The sequence below is a fragment of the Podarcis gaigeae genome (genome assembly GCF_964106915.1).
Source record: "Podarcis gaigeae genome assembly, chromosome: 12".
NCBI lineage: Eukaryota > Metazoa > Chordata > Lepidosauria > Squamata > Lacertidae > Podarcis > Podarcis gaigeae.
In genome coordinates, this window is record NC_139688.1 from 497,334 (window position 1) to 514,008 (window position 16,675).

General features: G+C 52.7%; 1 protein-coding gene across 1 annotated transcript; it reads right to left on the minus strand.

Moving 5' to 3' along the window:
* Positions 1–5,259: 5,259 nt before the first annotated feature.
* Positions 5,260–12,478, minus strand: LOC310827717 (diamine oxidase [copper-containing]-like). Its single transcript, XM_083704089.1, has 5 exons — positions 12,280–12,478; positions 10,090–11,620; positions 8,517–8,805; positions 7,214–7,346; positions 5,260–6,655 (listed from the first exon to the last, which is right to left on the minus strand). The coding sequence occupies exons 2-5, from the start codon at positions 11,612–11,614 to the stop codon at positions 6,377–6,379; spliced, it is 2,226 nt and encodes a 741-aa protein (XP_083560215.1). The 5' UTR covers positions 11,615–11,620; positions 12,280–12,478; the 3' UTR covers positions 5,260–6,376.
* Positions 12,479–16,675: the final 4,197 nt, after the last annotated feature.

Sequence of the window (16,675 nt, forward strand, 5' to 3'; positions counted from 1 at the left end):
TCAGCAACCCCTCACTTCAATTAACTAATTACTCATTTTCTTTTTTGCCTTCTTCTTTTACTTAATCAATTACAGCTGTAATTCTATATTTTCCTTTCCCTTGACATTTTAGCACTCATTAATTTTACAACAGTTCTTGAGATATACTTTAAATTTCTTCCAATCTTCTTCCACCGTCTCTTTTCCTTGGTCACGGATTCTGCCAGTCATCTCCGCCAGTCCCATATAGTCAATCACCTTCGTCTGCCATTCTTCCAGCGTGGGTAGTTCTTGTGTCTTCCAATACTTTGCTAAAAGGATCCTTGCTGCTGTGGTAGCATACATAAAAAACGTCCTATCCTTCCTTGACACCAATTGGCCGACCATGCCCAGGAGAAAGGCCTCTGGTTTCTTATGAAAAGTACATTTAAGGATCTTCTTAATTTCATTATAGATCATTTCCCAGAAGACCTTAATCCTCGGGCAAGTCCACCAAAGGTGATAGAAGGTACCTTCAGTCACATTACATTTCCAGCATTTATTATTGGGCAAATGATAAATTTTTGCAAGCTTGACTGGGGTCATGTACCACCTATAAATCATTTTCATAATATTTTCTCTTAAGGCATTACATGCCGAAACTTTATACCGGTGGTCCATAACTGTTCCCAGTCAGCAAACATAATGTCATAACCAATGTCTTGTGCCCACTTAATCATAGCTGATTTGACTGTTTCATCTAGTGTATTCCACTTCAACAGCAGGTTATACATTCTTGACAAATTCTTAGTATTGGGTTCTAACAATTCTGTTTCTAATTTTGATCTCTCCATCTGGAAGCCAATTCTCCTGTCTTGTTTAAACACCTCCATTATTTGATGATAATGAAGCCAATCTCGTACTTTAAACTTCATTTTCTCATAACTCTGTAATTTAACTTTTCCACTATCTTGCTCTAAAATTTCGCAATATTTTGGCCATTTAGATTCCATATTAAGTTTTTTCACCTCCTTAGCTTCCCTTGGTGACAGCCACCTAGGGGTTTTGTTTTCCAACAAGTCCTTATAACGAATCCAAATATTGTATAGTGCTTTCCTGACAGTATGGTTTTTGAACCCTTTATGAGTTTTTACCTTGTCATACCATATATATGCATGCCAACCAAATCTATTAACAAACCCTTCCAAATCCAAAATGTCTGTATTCTCAAGAAGTAGCCAATCTTTCAACCAGCAGAAAGCTGCCGATTCATAATACAGTCTTAAGTCCGGCAGGGCAAACCCCCCTCTGTCTCTTGCATCGGTTAATATCTTAAATTTTATTCTGGGCTTTTTGCCCTGCCAGACAAATTTAGATATATCTTTCTGCCACTTCCTGAAACAGTCCATTCTGTCCACAATCTGTAATGTCTGAAACAAGAATAACATTCTAGGCAGTACATTCATCTTAATAACAGCAATTCGGCCTAACAAGGAAAGTCTCAAATTTGACCATATTTCTAGATCTTTCTTTACTTCTGTCCAACACTTATCATAGTTATCTTTAAATAAATTCACATTCTTAGATGTCATGTTAATCCCCAGGTATTTCACTTTCTTTGCCACCATTAATCCTGTTTCACTTTGAAACCTCTCTTTTTCAACATTTGTTAGATTTTTCTCCAGAACTTTAGTTTTTTACTTGTTCAACTTTAATCCTGCTACCTGACCAAATGCTTGAATTAATTCTAAAACTATTTTCGTACTAGTGTCTGGCTGTTGTAAAGTTACTACTAAGTCATCTGCAAAGGCCCTCAGTTTATATTGTTTGGCTCCGACCTGAATTCCTTTAACCAGCTGGTCCCCTCTGATCATATTTAACAAAACCTCCAAGACAGATATAGGGACGCAGGTGGCGCTGTGGGTTAAAGCCTCAGCGCCTAGGACTTGCCGATCGAAAGGTCGGCGGTTCGAATCCCTGCAGCGGGGTGCGCTCCCGCTGCTCGGTCCCAGCGCCTGCCAACCTAGCAGTTCGAAAGCACCTCCGGGTGCAAGTAGATAAATAGGGACCGCTTACCAGCGGGAAGGTAAACGGCGTTTCCGTGTGCGGCTCTGGCTCGCCAGAGCAGCGATGTCACGCTGGCCACGTGACCCGGAAGTGTCTCCGGACAGCGCTGGCCCCTGGCCTCTTAAGTGAGATGGGCGCACAACCCCAGAGTCTGTCAAGACTGGCCCGTACGGGCAGGGGTACCTTTACCTTTACCTTTACCAAGACAGATATAAAAAGTAATGGGGATATTGGGCACCCCTGTCGTGTCCCTTTTTCTATAGAAAATTCTTCAGTAACCACATTATTTACAATTAACTTTGCTTTTTGTTCAGAGTATATTGCACCTATACCATTTTCAAAACCTTGGCCTACCCCCATCCCATGGAGATTCTTCTTCATAAAACTCCAAGAAATATTATCAAAGGCTTTCTCCGCGTCCACGAATATTAATACGGCCTTCGTGTTGATATTGACTTCTAACAATTCCATAATGTCTATTATATTTCTCACATTGTCTGACAAATGTCTCCCTGGAAGAAAGCCAGCCTGGTCCTTATGAATCTCTCCCACCAGCACTTTCTTCAGTCTTTTTGCCAAAATGTCAGCAAAAATTTTGTAATCCACATTAAGTAGTGATGAGGCATCTAATCATAGCCTGCATTTTTATCAAGGCTTATATTTTGATCAGGGCCTGTATTTTAAAATGAGCTTAAAGATTTTCAAATGTTTTATGCCAGGCAGAAGACCAGCTGCCTAAGTACTTTGGCAAGATGTTTATCCTCCTGGACAAGGGGGGCCCCTGATTTATAGCAGAAAACAATTCTCAAAGTCGTAAAAAGGGAATTACAGGCTGAGAGCAAAGGTTACACTGACCCTCCATATTACAGAATAGAAAAAGCTGAGAAAAAACATAATTAAGAGTTGGTAAATAGTAAAATAAAACCATGTGCCTCCCATTAAACTTGAGCCATATTTTCCTAAGGTTAAAGGGCAAGAGCAAATGGAAAAAGCAACTGGCTGGAGAAGGGGAGTGTAAACAGAAGAAGAGGCTTCTTCCTATTTTATTTTGAGGCTGTAAACTGTTCCTTCCTTTTTACTTTGAGAAGGTTTATTCTTCTAAAAAGCTACCTATGATAATGTATGAAATATATTGGCTTAAATGTAATTATGCAAAGGATTTAGAAACTAAGAAATGTTAAATCCTTATGCTAGATTCTTATTTCATATAGTTGGAAGAGACCACAGGGGCCATCGAGTCCAGCCCCCTGCCAAGCAGGAAACACCATGAGAGCACACATATGGTTGTCAGGCCTTTGTTTAAAGACCTCCAAAAGAAGGAGATCTTTCAATGATAATGTGAACTCAAGATCTCTGACATCTGTTTAAGATAAAAATTTAAAACTATTAACCATCTGTTTTGGAGGGCAATAGGGCAAGGAGGGCAAGAGGTGAGCTGGTAATTAAGGTTCCTTGTTGAGACAAATATAAGATATATGACTACTTATTTGTCATTTATAGATAGAAGAATATATAGCTTTTATTTCCCATAAAAGGCAATAGGAAATGGGTGTATCTTTTGTGATTGATTCTAGCAAACAGCCAATAGGAATTTCAACCAGGCTGATTGGACAGAGGCAGCCACAGGAGGAGCAAGGGGGCTGGGTTAAGGAAATATAAGTGCTGGCCAGAATGGCAGGAGGCCAGGCCAGAGCTTGGTAACCATATACCACTGAGCCTCTCATTTATTTGTCTGACAAATAAATTATTATTTTAATTTCTCTATTGCTGCAGTGATATAGGGCGGTAGTTCTTAATCTGATTCTTTTCAGTCTCAGTTTTTGGTATAAGTGTAATAAATGCTTCTTTCCACGATTCGGGTGCCTTTTTCCCCTCTAAAATTTCATTACAGACCTCCTTCAACGGTTGTACCAACCATTCCTTCAAAGCTTTATAATATCTGGAAGTCAATCCGTCTGGTCCTGGAGATTTTCCCAGTTGCATATTTTGAATGGCACCCTCTATTTCTTGTTCTGTTATTTTCTCATTCAAAACCATTATACTTTGTTGTGAAATTTTTTGTAATCCATATTTCTTAAGGAATTCATCTATTTCTCCTTCATTCACTGGCCCTCGTGCATACAGTCTTCTGAAATAACTCTGAAAACAATTACTAATCTCATTTGGCTTATAGATGTTCTTTCCTTCCACCTCTAGGCTTGTAACCGTGTTCAATTTTTGTCTCTTCTTCAATTGCCATGCTAGAAGTCTCCCACATTTGTCTGCTGATTCAAATGTCCTTTGTCTCATTTGCTTAATTTTCCATTCTATCTCTTGGTTCATCAGTTCCATATACTGCATCTGATAAAACTTAATTTCTCTCAAAATCTCATGAGACTTTGGTTTCAACCTCAATTTCTTTTCTCCTTCTTTTATCTTTTCCAAAATCTTGTCTTTCTTCTCATTTTGTTTCTTCCTCTTTATAGAATCCTGTTGTATTAGGAAACCTCGCATCACGGCTTTACTTGCGTCCCAAATTACTCTTTTCTCCACCTCTGTCTTCAGATTTATCTCAAAATAATCTTTCAAAGTTTTTTGGGCCTTTTTGTAGATCTCTTCGTCTCTAAATAGGGTGTCATTCATTCTCCATCTGAAGGAACCAGGGGGCTGGATGGCTTTAAAAGGGGGTCAGACCAATTCCTGGAGGGCTCTGCTCTGCCCTCCACACTCAGAGGCAGCAACGCTTCTGAACAGCAGTCGCCAGGAGCCACAAGAAGGGAGAGGGTCTTGAGTTCAAAACCTGCTAGTGGGCTTCCCTTTGGGGGGCACCTGGTTGGCCACTGGGAGAACGGGGTGCAGGACCAGATGGGCCACGGGCCTCATCCAGCACATGCTCTTCTCGTGCTCTTAGTCAACTAGTTATTTTATGACCTTGACATATGACTAAGTGGACATTTGGGGCAGGAAAACTCACTTGAGTCCAGCGCCCAGTGCTTTGGGGAGCCTCACAAGCTGGGCCTGTGGGCATCAGGTCCTCCTCCCTGCTCTGTGTCCCCAGAGGACAGTGCTCAGTGGTAGACCCTCTCGGCACATGGAGGTTCTACTTTGCTCCTGTGAGTAATAACTGCTGGCACGCCTGCCCCTTCCTCCTCTCTAGCAATTTGCTCAAGCCACTGACACACACGGTATTGCCAACTGTTAACGGAAAATCTGAGGGCTCCCTTGGACAAAAACAAAGACACAAACCAGGATAACTTGGAGCAAAACAGCAGCCTGTAGGCTTGGCCTTTATTGAACTGTTGCAACAGGGTGTTCCCCTCACTTGCAGGAGAGAGGAAAGACACAGAAAATGGTGTGCAAGACCTTATAAAAACTTTTGAAATTCCCATCCTGTAAGTCAAGCCCACCCCCAGAAACATCATGCATACATTACAGAAAAGAGGGGTTGAGGGAGGAGTTGTGGTGGTAACCTGAGTGTCCTGTCACCTGGCTGGTTCCCCCTTCCCCCCTCCCCATTTGTACTTTCCAGGTGACAGAGGGGAGTTTGCAGTTTCCTGCCCCCAGAGGGCAGAGCTGATCATTGTCCTTTGTTCCAGTTCATGCTGAATCCACTCCCATATGCAAGTTCTTTGTGCTCTTGATGGTCTTCTGTCTAGGACCCTCAGGGTTGGCATAGCAACTGGGCAGGGCTCCTGTGGATGTGCTGGTATGGTGAAGGGATTATGGCTGGCCTGTATCAAACCTTCCCCATTTTGTAGTCCTTCCTTCATGGAGTAAAATAAAAGTGGAACAGTGCAAATCCGATGTATGGTAGATTTTCTATGAATCTATAACAGAAGTGTAGCATATGTAGTGTGTGAGTGTGAGTGTGTGTGAAGTTTGTACAAACTGAATGATTGGGGGGGGGGGTCCTGCTACACCACGTCCCGTGGCAGCAAACTCCACGGCATGGATGCATCTGGGCAGGGCCTGTGAGGACAAGGTGCTTGGCTGGATGGGCCCTGATCCAGCACATGCCCTTCCTGCATCCTTCTCACCTGGAGAAGTCCTTCCTGCTGGCTGTCTTTACTCTCAAACAGGTGTGTGGTGTGGGAGGATGACCCCCCCCCCCAAAAAATCTCCTAATATGAAACTGATTTTGTGCCCCAGGAAATCAGTTGCCTCATGTTAGAGGGGCAGCCCCCCTCCTTCACCCAGGTGCCCCCCTGCTTGGGTCTGAGGTGCACAGGAAGCCTGAAGTCGGGGGGGGGGTTTGGATCTGGGGGGTGGGTTTGGTGCAAGCCAGGAGTGCTGAGAGGAGAGGTCAATGTCTGGGGTTGGGGTTTGAGGGGTGGAGAGGAAGAAGATGGGGCCAATCCTGCCTGGGGCTGGGCTACACCTGCCAGTAGGTGCCATTGTAGCTGAAGGGCTCCTGGGAGACGCAGGGCATGGGGTCAGCCGGGGTCCAGCGCTGGACATGCACCCCAGACCTGCCCCCAGGCTCAGAGGGGCGCACGATGACGGTGCGTCGCGAGGCCACAGAGGGGTCTTCGTCGAAGAAGTTGAAGGGTCGCAGGTAGAAGCCCACCACGTTGCCCGGCGTGGACGTGTTGGGGATGTCCTCCGAGTGGGGGATGTGGAGGAAGCCCACCGTCACCCAGGCCACCAGGTCCTGCCGGAGGGAGAATAATAATAGTAATAATTTATTATTTATACCCTGCCCATCTGGCTGGGCTTCCCCAGAGACTCTGGGCGGCTTCCAACAAAATATTAGAATACAGTACAGTAATGCATCAAACATTAAAAACTTCCCTGAACAGGGCTGCCTTCAGATGTCTTCGAAAAGTTTGGTGGTTATTTTTATCTTTGACATCTGACGGGAGGGCGTTCCACAGGGCGGGCGCCACCACCAAGAAGGCCCTCTGCCTGGTTCCCTGTAGCTTTGCATCTCGCAGGGAAGGAACCGCCAGAAGGCCCTCGGCGCTGGACCTCAGTCTCCAGGGAGAACAATGGGGGTGGAGACGCTTCTTCAGGTATACTGGACCGAGGCCGTTGAGGGCTTTCAAGGTCAGCACCAACACTTTGAATTGTGCTCGGAAACGTCCTGGGAGCATCACGGAGCATGAATCTGCCTGCCCTGGCCTGGATCTCTGTATCTGCTCCCCCCAAAACCCCAAGTGATCCTCCCTGCTGCTCCTCTTCCTGCCCCCCACGCCCAGGCCGGCCTCACCTGGTTCTCCAGGCTCTCGTCGTTCTGGAGGAACTTCTCAAAGCTGACCGTGGGGCTCCAGGGGTCGTTCTGGATGTAGAGGCTGCTGCTGGTATCCTCGTTGTCGTGATGCTGGGTCACTGCTAAGGGGTACCTGCCGGAGGGACACGACCCCTCAGTCCCTGGGCATGGGTGCCCCTGAGCCCACCCCATCAAAGAGAGGCCAGCCCACACCCAGGCGCCCAACACCTCCTGCCCGCTGGATCAGGGGTCAGCAAACTTTTTCAGCAGAGGGCCAGTCCACTGTCCCTCAGACCTTGTGGGGGGCTGGACTATACTGGGGTGAGGTGAAGGAATTCCTATGCCCCACAAATAACCCAGAGGTGCATTTTAAATAAAAGGACACATTCTACTCATGTAAAAACACGCAGATTCCTGGACCATCCGTGGGCCGGAGTGATTGGGCCGGATCAAGGAGGCTCCCTTCTCCCCATCTCTTCCACAGGGTTAGGCTCTGCTCTGCCCTCCACACTCAGAGGCAGAGACGATTCCGAATGCCAGGAGGGGAGGGAGGCTCTCTGCAGGTTCCCCATTGGGGTATCTGGCCGGTGAGAACAGGGGGCTGGAGCGGATGGACCTCATCCAGCAGGCTCTCCTTAGGTTCTTAAACCCACAGGCAAGCAGCGAGCTTCAATAAAATGTAATTTGGGGGGGGGATCAGACCATGCTGGATTTTGGGATGTTAACCTGGAACCCCGTTTGCTATGTTAATTACTCAGTTGGGGGGGGGAGTACAAAATGCAGAATTTCCGGTCCAAATGGGCACAAAACGAATACATACCTTTGGCACCAGTTTGGAGGGGATCCTAAATTTTGGGGTTACAGGTTAATGAAGCTCAAGCCTGAATAGCTCCCTTGGTTGGAGAGAGGGGCTGATAATTCCAAGGTTGCAGGTTCCATCCTGATGTGGGGCAGCTGCGTATTCCTGCCTTGCTGGGGGTTGGACTAGTTGACCCTCGGGGTCCCTTCCCACGCTAGAATCCCATGCTTCTCTGAAGCAGGAGCCCAGCGCCAGAGCAGCACCGTCCCACGGGGCTGTCCAGCAGCGGCTCCTCGGGAGCAATTCCTGCCTGCCACCCGTTTACAGCCTTCTTTCTGGCCAGACCCCGACGGCGGGAGCGAAACCGTCCCGTCCACTCCGGAGAATCTCCAGGCGTGGTCGACCCGCCGCTCCCTTTGGCTGGGAAGTGGGGCGGGGGCTGCCCTCCCGCTCGGCGTCCCAGCTCCCCTGCCTGCCCCGCCTGCCCCACCTGCCGGGCCTCACCTGCTCCAGGTGATGCCGCGCTCCTCCCGCCACCCGCGGGGCAGGACGCGGTCGGCGTGCGAGCTGAGCTGCAGGCGGTAGCTGCGCCGGTGGCCCCAGCGGTTGGGCTTCGCCGGGTTGCCGAAGAGCAGGTAGCGGGGCAGCGGCTTGCCGAAGGGGAAGGCGGCCTGGCGCTCGCGGAGGCGCGGCTGAGGATCCAGGCGCGGCTGCACCAGCGGCTGGCTCGGCTCCCAGGGCAGAGAGATGTTCTCCAGAGCCACGTCCAGCGTCTCGAAGTTGTTCTCCAGGCCTGCCGGGGGGAGAGCAGGGGGGACGGGGGTCAGGAGAACCGGCAGGGGAGGGGGCCCTGAGGCTACGGGGGGGGGGCTCGCTAAGGCCAAGGAGGGCGCCTGGCGCGGCCAAAGGAGAGCCGGCGGGGGCAGCTCCAGCAGCAGGAGGGAGGAAAAGGTTCCCAAGGGGGAAGCGGGAATCCTTGGGGGCGCTACGGGGCAGGGGGCGCGGCAGGTGCAAACGACCGGGCTTGGAAAAGCTGCAGTCGCTGAATGAAGCGCACCCATTTTGTTGAATTAGTTAAACTAATCAGTTTTTATCGGAGTTTGCGGAAATGTGCAATGAATTGTCCCTGTTTGAATTTTATTACGTTGTGCCTTGCAGGGGGTTGGACTAGATGACCGTCGGGTCCCTTCCAACTCTATCATTCCCTGATTCTATGCTTATCTTCCTGAGATGGTTGCGCAGGCCAATATTCTGAGTATAATGCTTATTGTATGGTCGGGGGCACGGGGAGTAAGTTGATGGCCCCAAGCAGGCGGGGCCACCCCCCAAAAAATGGTAACTGCTGCCCTACAAATTCAAGAAGCAGAGTTGGGGGGGCGGGGAGACCCCTCTGCTCTGTTCTGAAGACCTTGCGATGGAGCCTCCAGAGTGACGGGGAGGGGGGGGCAGCTCGCTCTGGCGCTTGGAGGCCGAGGCTGGGACCTCCCCCTTGCCTGCCTGCCTGCCTGCCTGCCGTCGAGCTCCTCTGCCGGGGGTCAAGGACGAGGCTTGGCCGCAGGAGCCCCCTCCCCTCCCCGCTTGGTCTTCGAGAGTCCAGCGTTATCTCCCGGGGTTGCCTGAGGAGAGAACGAGGCGCCTCTTGCCCCCCGGAGACTCTGGACCTGGGCGAGGCGCGAGGAGAGCGGCTTGCGAGAACATCACAGCCGCCCCCTCCCTTTCCCCGACGGGGGGGGGGGGCGCCTGGCTCTTCTTCAGACGTGACCCTGATGGCAAGGGGTGCTCGACAGCAGAACGGACACCCTTGGGAGGCGGCGGGCTCTCCTTCGTGGGAGGCGTGGAGTCACCCCCTGCCGAGGGTTCTGTGATTCCTGCATTGCAGGGGATCGGACTACATGACCCTGGGGGTCCCTTCCGCCTCTACGATGCTATAAAAGCAGCCACAGCTGCAAATAGGGGCAATTCCTCGGAGCTCGGCCGGTTCCGTAACTGGAAAGGGGGAAGGGGGACTCTTGCGACTGAGGATGGACTGGGACTCCCCCCGCGCCCCTTTCCGGGAGCGAGCGAGCGAGGGCCCCACCTGCGACGTCCAGGTCGACCTTGTAGTGCACCAGGTGCGTGTGGATGTTGCCCAGCAGGTGTTCGTGCAGGCGGTTCCCGTAGCGGAGCCCCTCGGGCGTGTAGAAGGAGGCGTGCACGTAGCCCGTGGCGTGCACCTTGGTCTCCAGCACCCCGTTGGGGTAGAGCAGGAAGTCCCAGATGTAGTCGTAGTTGTAGACGGTGGAGGTGGTGCGCAGGACCAGCGCGGCGCCCTCGAGGCCCGCGTAGAAGTGGGAGCCGCCGCGGAAGTCGCTGTCGAAGTGGCGGCGCAGAGGGACCCCCGTGGGCAGCTCGAAGACGCAGAGGGCGCGCGGGAAGCGCACGGGGCCCGGGGCGTCGTACAGGTGGTGGGCGTCCAGGAAGGTGGCCCCCTCGGGGCAGTCGACGCCGGGCGCCAGCTCGTGCGTCACGGAGCCCATGCCCCAGCCCACGTCGATGTACTTGGTCTGCATGGCGGCCGGCGTGTTCCCCCCGTAGATGGCGATGGCTTCCTGCACGCTCACCTCGTAGGCCACGCGCTCCCCGTTGAAGCGCACGTCGAAGAGCTGCAGCCCCGTGGACGTGCGCAGGCGGAAGGCCAGGCTCCAGCCGCTGTACTCCACCAGGTTGTCGCTCACCGAGTAGCGGTGGCCCTGCGGCTCGCACACCTTGGCGCCGTGCGCGTCCGTTGGGGGCCCCGCCGAGAAGCTCCCCCGCGGCACGAAGGTGGAGAAGAGGCTCTCGTCTGGGTGCGGCGGCAGAGGCACGACGGGCACGGCGCCCGAGGCGTGGAGCTGGGCCAGCTCCTCCACGCTGCTGAAGTAGCGCCCGTTGTACCACAGCTTCTGCACCTGCCAGAGGCTCGGGTCGAGCTCCCGGTGGTCGAGGAGGACCTCCAGCCCCACCGGGTGCAGGAAGAAGCCCTCCACGAAGCGCTGGAGCATCAGCCAGGTGCGGCGCTCGCCCGAGGCCAGGCCCCGCGGGGCCACCTCCGTCAGGGTCAAGCACCGGTCGCCGCAGTTCCCGAAGCCGAAGCCTGAAGCATCCAGCAGGAACTGCTGCAGCGGAGCCAGGCTCTCCGCCAGCCGCTGTGAGAGCAGCCCGAACTCCAGCTGCGACATCGGCCGCGCCGCGAAGGGCGCCGGCTTCCCCCAGGGCCGGTAGGAGGTGGGCGCGGGCAGGGGCCACACCACGTACTCGGTGACATTGGGCTGTGCTTCGGCCCCGAAGAAGACCACGGCTCTGGCCCGGCGTCGAGGGCGGCGCTCCCCGGACTCCAGGTACTGCAAGGCGCGCCCTTTCTTCGGGGCCAATAGCTCCACCAGGAAGAGGCTGTTCTTGGCCAGGGAGGGGTCTGGATCCGCCTGGAGGCCCAGCTCGGGCCGGCCCAGCAGAAAGTCGCGGACGGCCCGCAGCTCCGCCGGAGTCAAGTCGGAGAAGATGGAGACCCCCTCGTGGCGCTCCGGGGGTTGGCCGGAGGCGGCCGCGGCCAGGAAGCCGAAGATGGCCAAAGCAGAGGACCACATCTCGCCCTGCGGGAGAAAGAGGGAGGTGTCAGAAAGGGGGGAGGCGTCAGCAAGTGGGGTCGGGGCAAGATCCGGGGCCCTAGTCTTTCTCCAGAGTCTGACTCTGGAGTGTCGTCTAGTGGTCAAGAGCGGTGGCCGCTTAATCTGGGGAACCGGGTTCGATTCCCTGCTCCTCCACCTGCAGCTGCTGGGTGACCTTGGGCTAGTCACACTTCTCTGAAGTCTCTCAGCCCCACTCACCTCACAGAGGGTTTGTTGTGGGGGAGGAAGGGAAAGGAGAATGTCAGCCGCTTTGAGACTCCTGAAGGGGAGTGAAAGGCGGGATATCAAATCCAAACTCCTCCTTCTCCTCTTCTTCTTCTTCTTCTTCTTCTTCTTCTTCTTCTTCTTCTTAGTCTTGGCTACACTGAGTGGCAGCCGCAAGTGTGGGAGATGGCAGTCCAGCAAGGATGTTCTTGCTCCTTAGCAGAGACTCAGACCACAGAAAATGTAATTGGTAGAGTCGGGTACACGAAAAGGGAGAGCCAGCTCGCATCCTAGCCAGCTAAATAGACGGCTGTACAACCTTCTTCAATTCTGCTGCTAAGGGTGGGATGTTTACCGCTACTCAGCCCACAAATGTGGGTGCCTGGAGAGATAAATGGAATTAGTATGTCGTCTCCTACCTATTAAAACCTGCCCCTCATCAAGCAAGGGTCTTGCTCATCCCAAGTTGGAGATGCCCTTGCCGAGTGAACCCGGGATATTCTTTCCGCGTGGAAGGCAGGGCCCTGTCCCACTCGAAGTCGTCAAGAGCCAGCAGAAAACTCTGGTTTTAATCCGATCCAGTTTGGACGTGGAAACCTCCCTACAAGTAGCTATCGTACGAATGGGGTTTTTTTTGGTGGGGGGGGGACAGCGCCCACAAAGGGAGGGCTAGAGAGTCTTTAACCCTTCCCTGCCTTGCATGCTGCCATCCCAAGTCTGGATCAGCCCCACCCCCGCTACTTGCGGTGGGAGAAATTCTCCCACTGGTGGCACCGTGGGGGACAGCTGAGCACTTCGGCCAGGCGCTTTGCTCGACAGGGAAGCTCAGCTTTGGGGCCGCCCCTTTTAGCAACCACAACCCACCCCGACGGAGCCGAGTGCAAGGCTTTGCAAAACCTCCTCTCCCGCTTTGCTGAATGTGAACTGCCTGCCAGCGCCGCCTGATCACAGCTGAGCCGCTGCGGCCGGAATCTCCCGGGGTAAAAGTCTGTGGACTTCAATCTGCTGTAAAGCGCAGAACGAGGGTTTTGTTATCATATTTTAGACAACTTATCTGAATTCAGATACTGCAACATCTCCCTTGTTTTCCTGCTTTACTTTAATAGTGGATGAAACGGAGTTCTTGGGGAGGGTCGTAATGGGAAGAGGAGGCCTGGAGGGTCTCAGGGAATCATAGAGTCGGAAGGGACCCCAAGAGCCATCTAGCTCACCCCCGGCCACGCAATGCCTCGCCTCTCCCTCTTCCAGCCTCGTACAGCGGCTGCCAAGAATCCGCTCTGACGGCAGGGTCGCCACTTTGCAACGGGCCACGAGATATTTTTGGAGGACCTGCCTGACTCTTCGCTTTTTGCGGAACCCTCTGAAGTGCTATAGAAATAACAAATATATCCAGGAAGTGGTGTCCCCCCCCGAGCACGTGCAGAGTGCATTTTTCTAAGCCCTGAGTAATAGCTGGAAGTCTTTGAACCAGAAAGCGTGGCTCCGAAGCAAGTGGCAACCCCAGACCATGCCCCGCTCAGATGCCTCTCCGGGGTGAGAGCAGAAGCGGGGGGAGAGAAACGGGGTGACAGCAGAGGGACAAAGATGGGAGGGGGAGGCCCAGCTGGGTTTTGGGAGGGCCTGCAAATCCCAGTGTTAACAGGGCAGCACTAGCAGATTAGAGAAAACCCGTCTGCTTGCATTTTAGGAATGAGCCCCTTCTGGGACGGAAAACCACAAACTCCCGTGCCATGTGGGGCATCGCGGGCTTGGCAGGAGGGAAGGGGCCTCGTTCCCTGGCCTCCTTCCTGAGGAAACCAGGCAAATGCCCTCCCTGGAGCTTTGACCCTCTGTGCTGCCCGGGGGGGGGGGGCTGTGCCTAAGGGGGGCACCTCTGGAGCTGGGGTGCAGCCCTGGCTCTGAGTTGGATCCCTGGCGCCCCCTCCCTAGAGGTGCCCTTACCTGTCCAGCTCCTTGGCGCTGCTGTCCTCTCAGGGCTCCTTAGGCTGGGTGCTCCTGCGGGCAGCCCTGAGCTATCTACCTGGGAGAAGGAGGGAGGGGCGGGGAAGGCTGGCCGAGAGAGGCAGCGATTGGCTGCTGCTGGGCAGTGGGTGGGGCTGAGTAGCAGGTGCCTGGAGGCGGGGGGGGGGGAGGCTGCTCACAACCTCACTCCTGCCACCAACTTGACCCCAGTACCAGATCCAAAATAGAAAAAACTAGCACTTTTACAGGCGCCACATCATACCCCTTCCACATTGCTAAGAAACTGGTGTTTCAGGGAGGCAGCAGCTACACTTTGGAACTCCCTGCCACTTGACATCAGGCAGCGGTCTTCGCTGGACTCTTTTTGCCACATGCGAAATTTCAATGCAAAGGAAACACAAGGCAAATTGTGGGAATCATCAGTGGAAGAGATTCCCTGAGAAGAAGGTGGCTTCTCCTTCCTTGTAGGTTTTTAAGCAGAGGTTGGCTGGCCACCGGTCATGGATGCTTGGGCTGAGATGCCTGCACTGCAAGGGGGTGGCCTAGAGGACTCCACAGTCTGTGATTCTGTTAACAGTGACGTGTCATTTGCAGACCACAAACAGCAGGGAAGACCAGTTGTGTTTGATGGCATGGTGTTTATTCTGCACAAATAGTATTGCCAAGGGACGCGGGTGGCGCTGTGGGTTAAACCACAGAGCCTAGGACTTGCCAATCAGAAGGTCGGCTGTTGGAATCCCTGCGACGGGGTGAGCTCCCATTGCTCAGTCCCTGCTCCTGCCCACCTAGCAGTTCAAAAGCATGTCAAGGAGCAAGTAGATCAATAGGTACCACTCCGGTGGGAAGGTAAACGGCGTTTCCGTGTGCTGCTCTGGTTCACCAGAAGCGGCTTAGTCATGCTGCCATATGACCCGGAAGCTGTACGCCAGCTCCCTCGGCCAATAAAGCGAGATGAGCTCTGCAACCCCAGAGTCGGCCACGACTGGACCTAATGGTCAGGAGTCCCTTTACCTTTAAGCAGGAACACTAGGAAAGGGTTAAAAGAGAATTTGTGGAGGAAGGGGCTAGGGAGGGCTAACAGCCCAATGCTCTGCCCTCCATCCTGGAAAAAGTGACAAATTATGGTGTGTATGAAAGTTCTGTCCAGGGTCCATTGTTGTTCAACGTCTTTATAAATGATTTGGATGAAGGAATTGAGGAGATGCTCATCAAATTTGCCCCCCAAAAAGGTGAATGTTTTTCTCTGCTGCATCAACAGAGGTCTTGTGTCCGGGTCAAGTGAGGTCATAGTCCGTCCCTGCCTCTTCTGCCCTGGTCAGACCACACCTGGAGTCCTGGGTCCAGTTCTGGGCTCAGAATTGAAGGAGGATGTTGACAAGCAGGAAGGTGGGCAGGGGAGGGCAACCAAGATGATCCAGGGTCTGGAAACTAAGCCTGATGAGGAACGGTTGAAGGAGTTGGGTATGTTTAGCTTGGAAAAGAGCAGACTGAGAGGAGACATATCTCAAGGGCTGCCACATGGCAGATGGAGCAAGCTTGTTTTCTGCTCCACAGGGTAGGACTCGAACCCGTGGCCTCAAGTTACAAGAAAGGAGATTCTGACTCAACACCAGTAAGAATGGTCTCCCTTGGCAGGGGGTGGGCTCTCCTTCCTCGAGGGTTTTTAAGCAGAAGTTGGATTCCTTTCATGCAGATTCCTGCTTTCCAGGGAGTTGGGACAGCAATAAGTAACCAAACAAACAAACAAACCCCTGCGTTGCAAAGAGAACGCCAGCAATGTCCAGGCAACACGATGACCGTGTACATACACAATAGACAATCTTTATAGACAATCCTTCAAACCAGGGGTTGGGCCAGATGACCTTCGGGGTCCCTTCCAGCTCTCCAATTCCACTCCCACAAGAAGCCCCCTCAGAAGGCTTCGCCTGAAGGGGCCAAGGGCTTTGCAGCCAAAGTGTGTCACTTCTCACTTATTTGATTGATGGGTTGCATTTATATCTCTCTTTTCCTCCATGCAACATACCTAGCTTTCCTTCTCCCCATCTTATCCCACAACCACCCCATGAAATAGGCCAGGCTGAGGCCTTACTGGCCCCCAAGGCCACCCACTTGAACCTTGCCCTCCCAGGTCCTGGCCTGACTCTCTAACCACTACACCCCATAAAATTGCATTTGCCCTTTGGGTGACCATTCGCTCGGTTTGGAGAGGTCCCCACAGACCCTCTTAGTTTTGCACCCCACCCCAAATAGTTTGGCATTGTCAGGAAACCCCCGCCTTAAAAGGGGGTCCCCATATCAGGGGTGAATCTACTCTGAAATAAATGGACCTTCAGCTTCAGGGATCCAGAAGCGACTGCAGTTCACGTTTCTTAACAATTTGGGGTCAGGAAGACCCAGTTGGAGTCACACAACTCAATCTGAGAATTTGAGAGTCAGTTCAAGCTTCAGGGGCCCCCTACCTACAGGACCGTCTCTCCTGGTCTGTCCTACAGAGGACCTTAAGGTCCATAAATGACAATACTTTGGAGGTCCCAGGTCACAAGGAGGTTGGAGTGGTCTCAACCAGGGCCAGGGCCTTTTCAGTACTGGCCCCGACTTGGTGGAACGCCCTCCCACAAGAGACCAGGGCCCTGCGGGACTTGACATCTTTCTGCAGGGCCTGCAAGACGGAGCTGTTCCGCCTGGCCTTTGGTTTGGATTCAGTCTGACCCTTATGTTTCCCTCCCCTTACGGTTTTGATCTATGGGCCACTTTTAAAATGAGGCTGCATTTTAAACTGCATTTTAACCCGTATTTTAAAATGGTCCCCCCCCCCAATTATGTTTTTACTGTCATTTTATTGGTGTTAGCTGC

What these genes read in the sequence shown, in the direction of transcription:
- LOC310827717 (XM_083704089.1), bottom strand. Translation starts at nt 11,614, where the DNA reads ATGTGGTCCTCTGCTTTGGCCATCTTCGGCTTCCTGGCCGCGGCCGCC. An exon ending in GGTCGACCTGGACGTCGCAG is followed by an intron (nt 8,806 to 10,089) that starts GTGGGGCCCTCG and finishes TCCCCCCGGCAG; the next exon opens with GCCTGGAGAACAACTTCGAG. An exon ending in CGCGGCATCACCTGGAGCAG is followed by an intron (nt 7,347 to 8,516) that starts GTGAGGCCCGGC and finishes TCCCTCCGGCAG; the next exon opens with GTACCCCTTAGCAGTGACCC.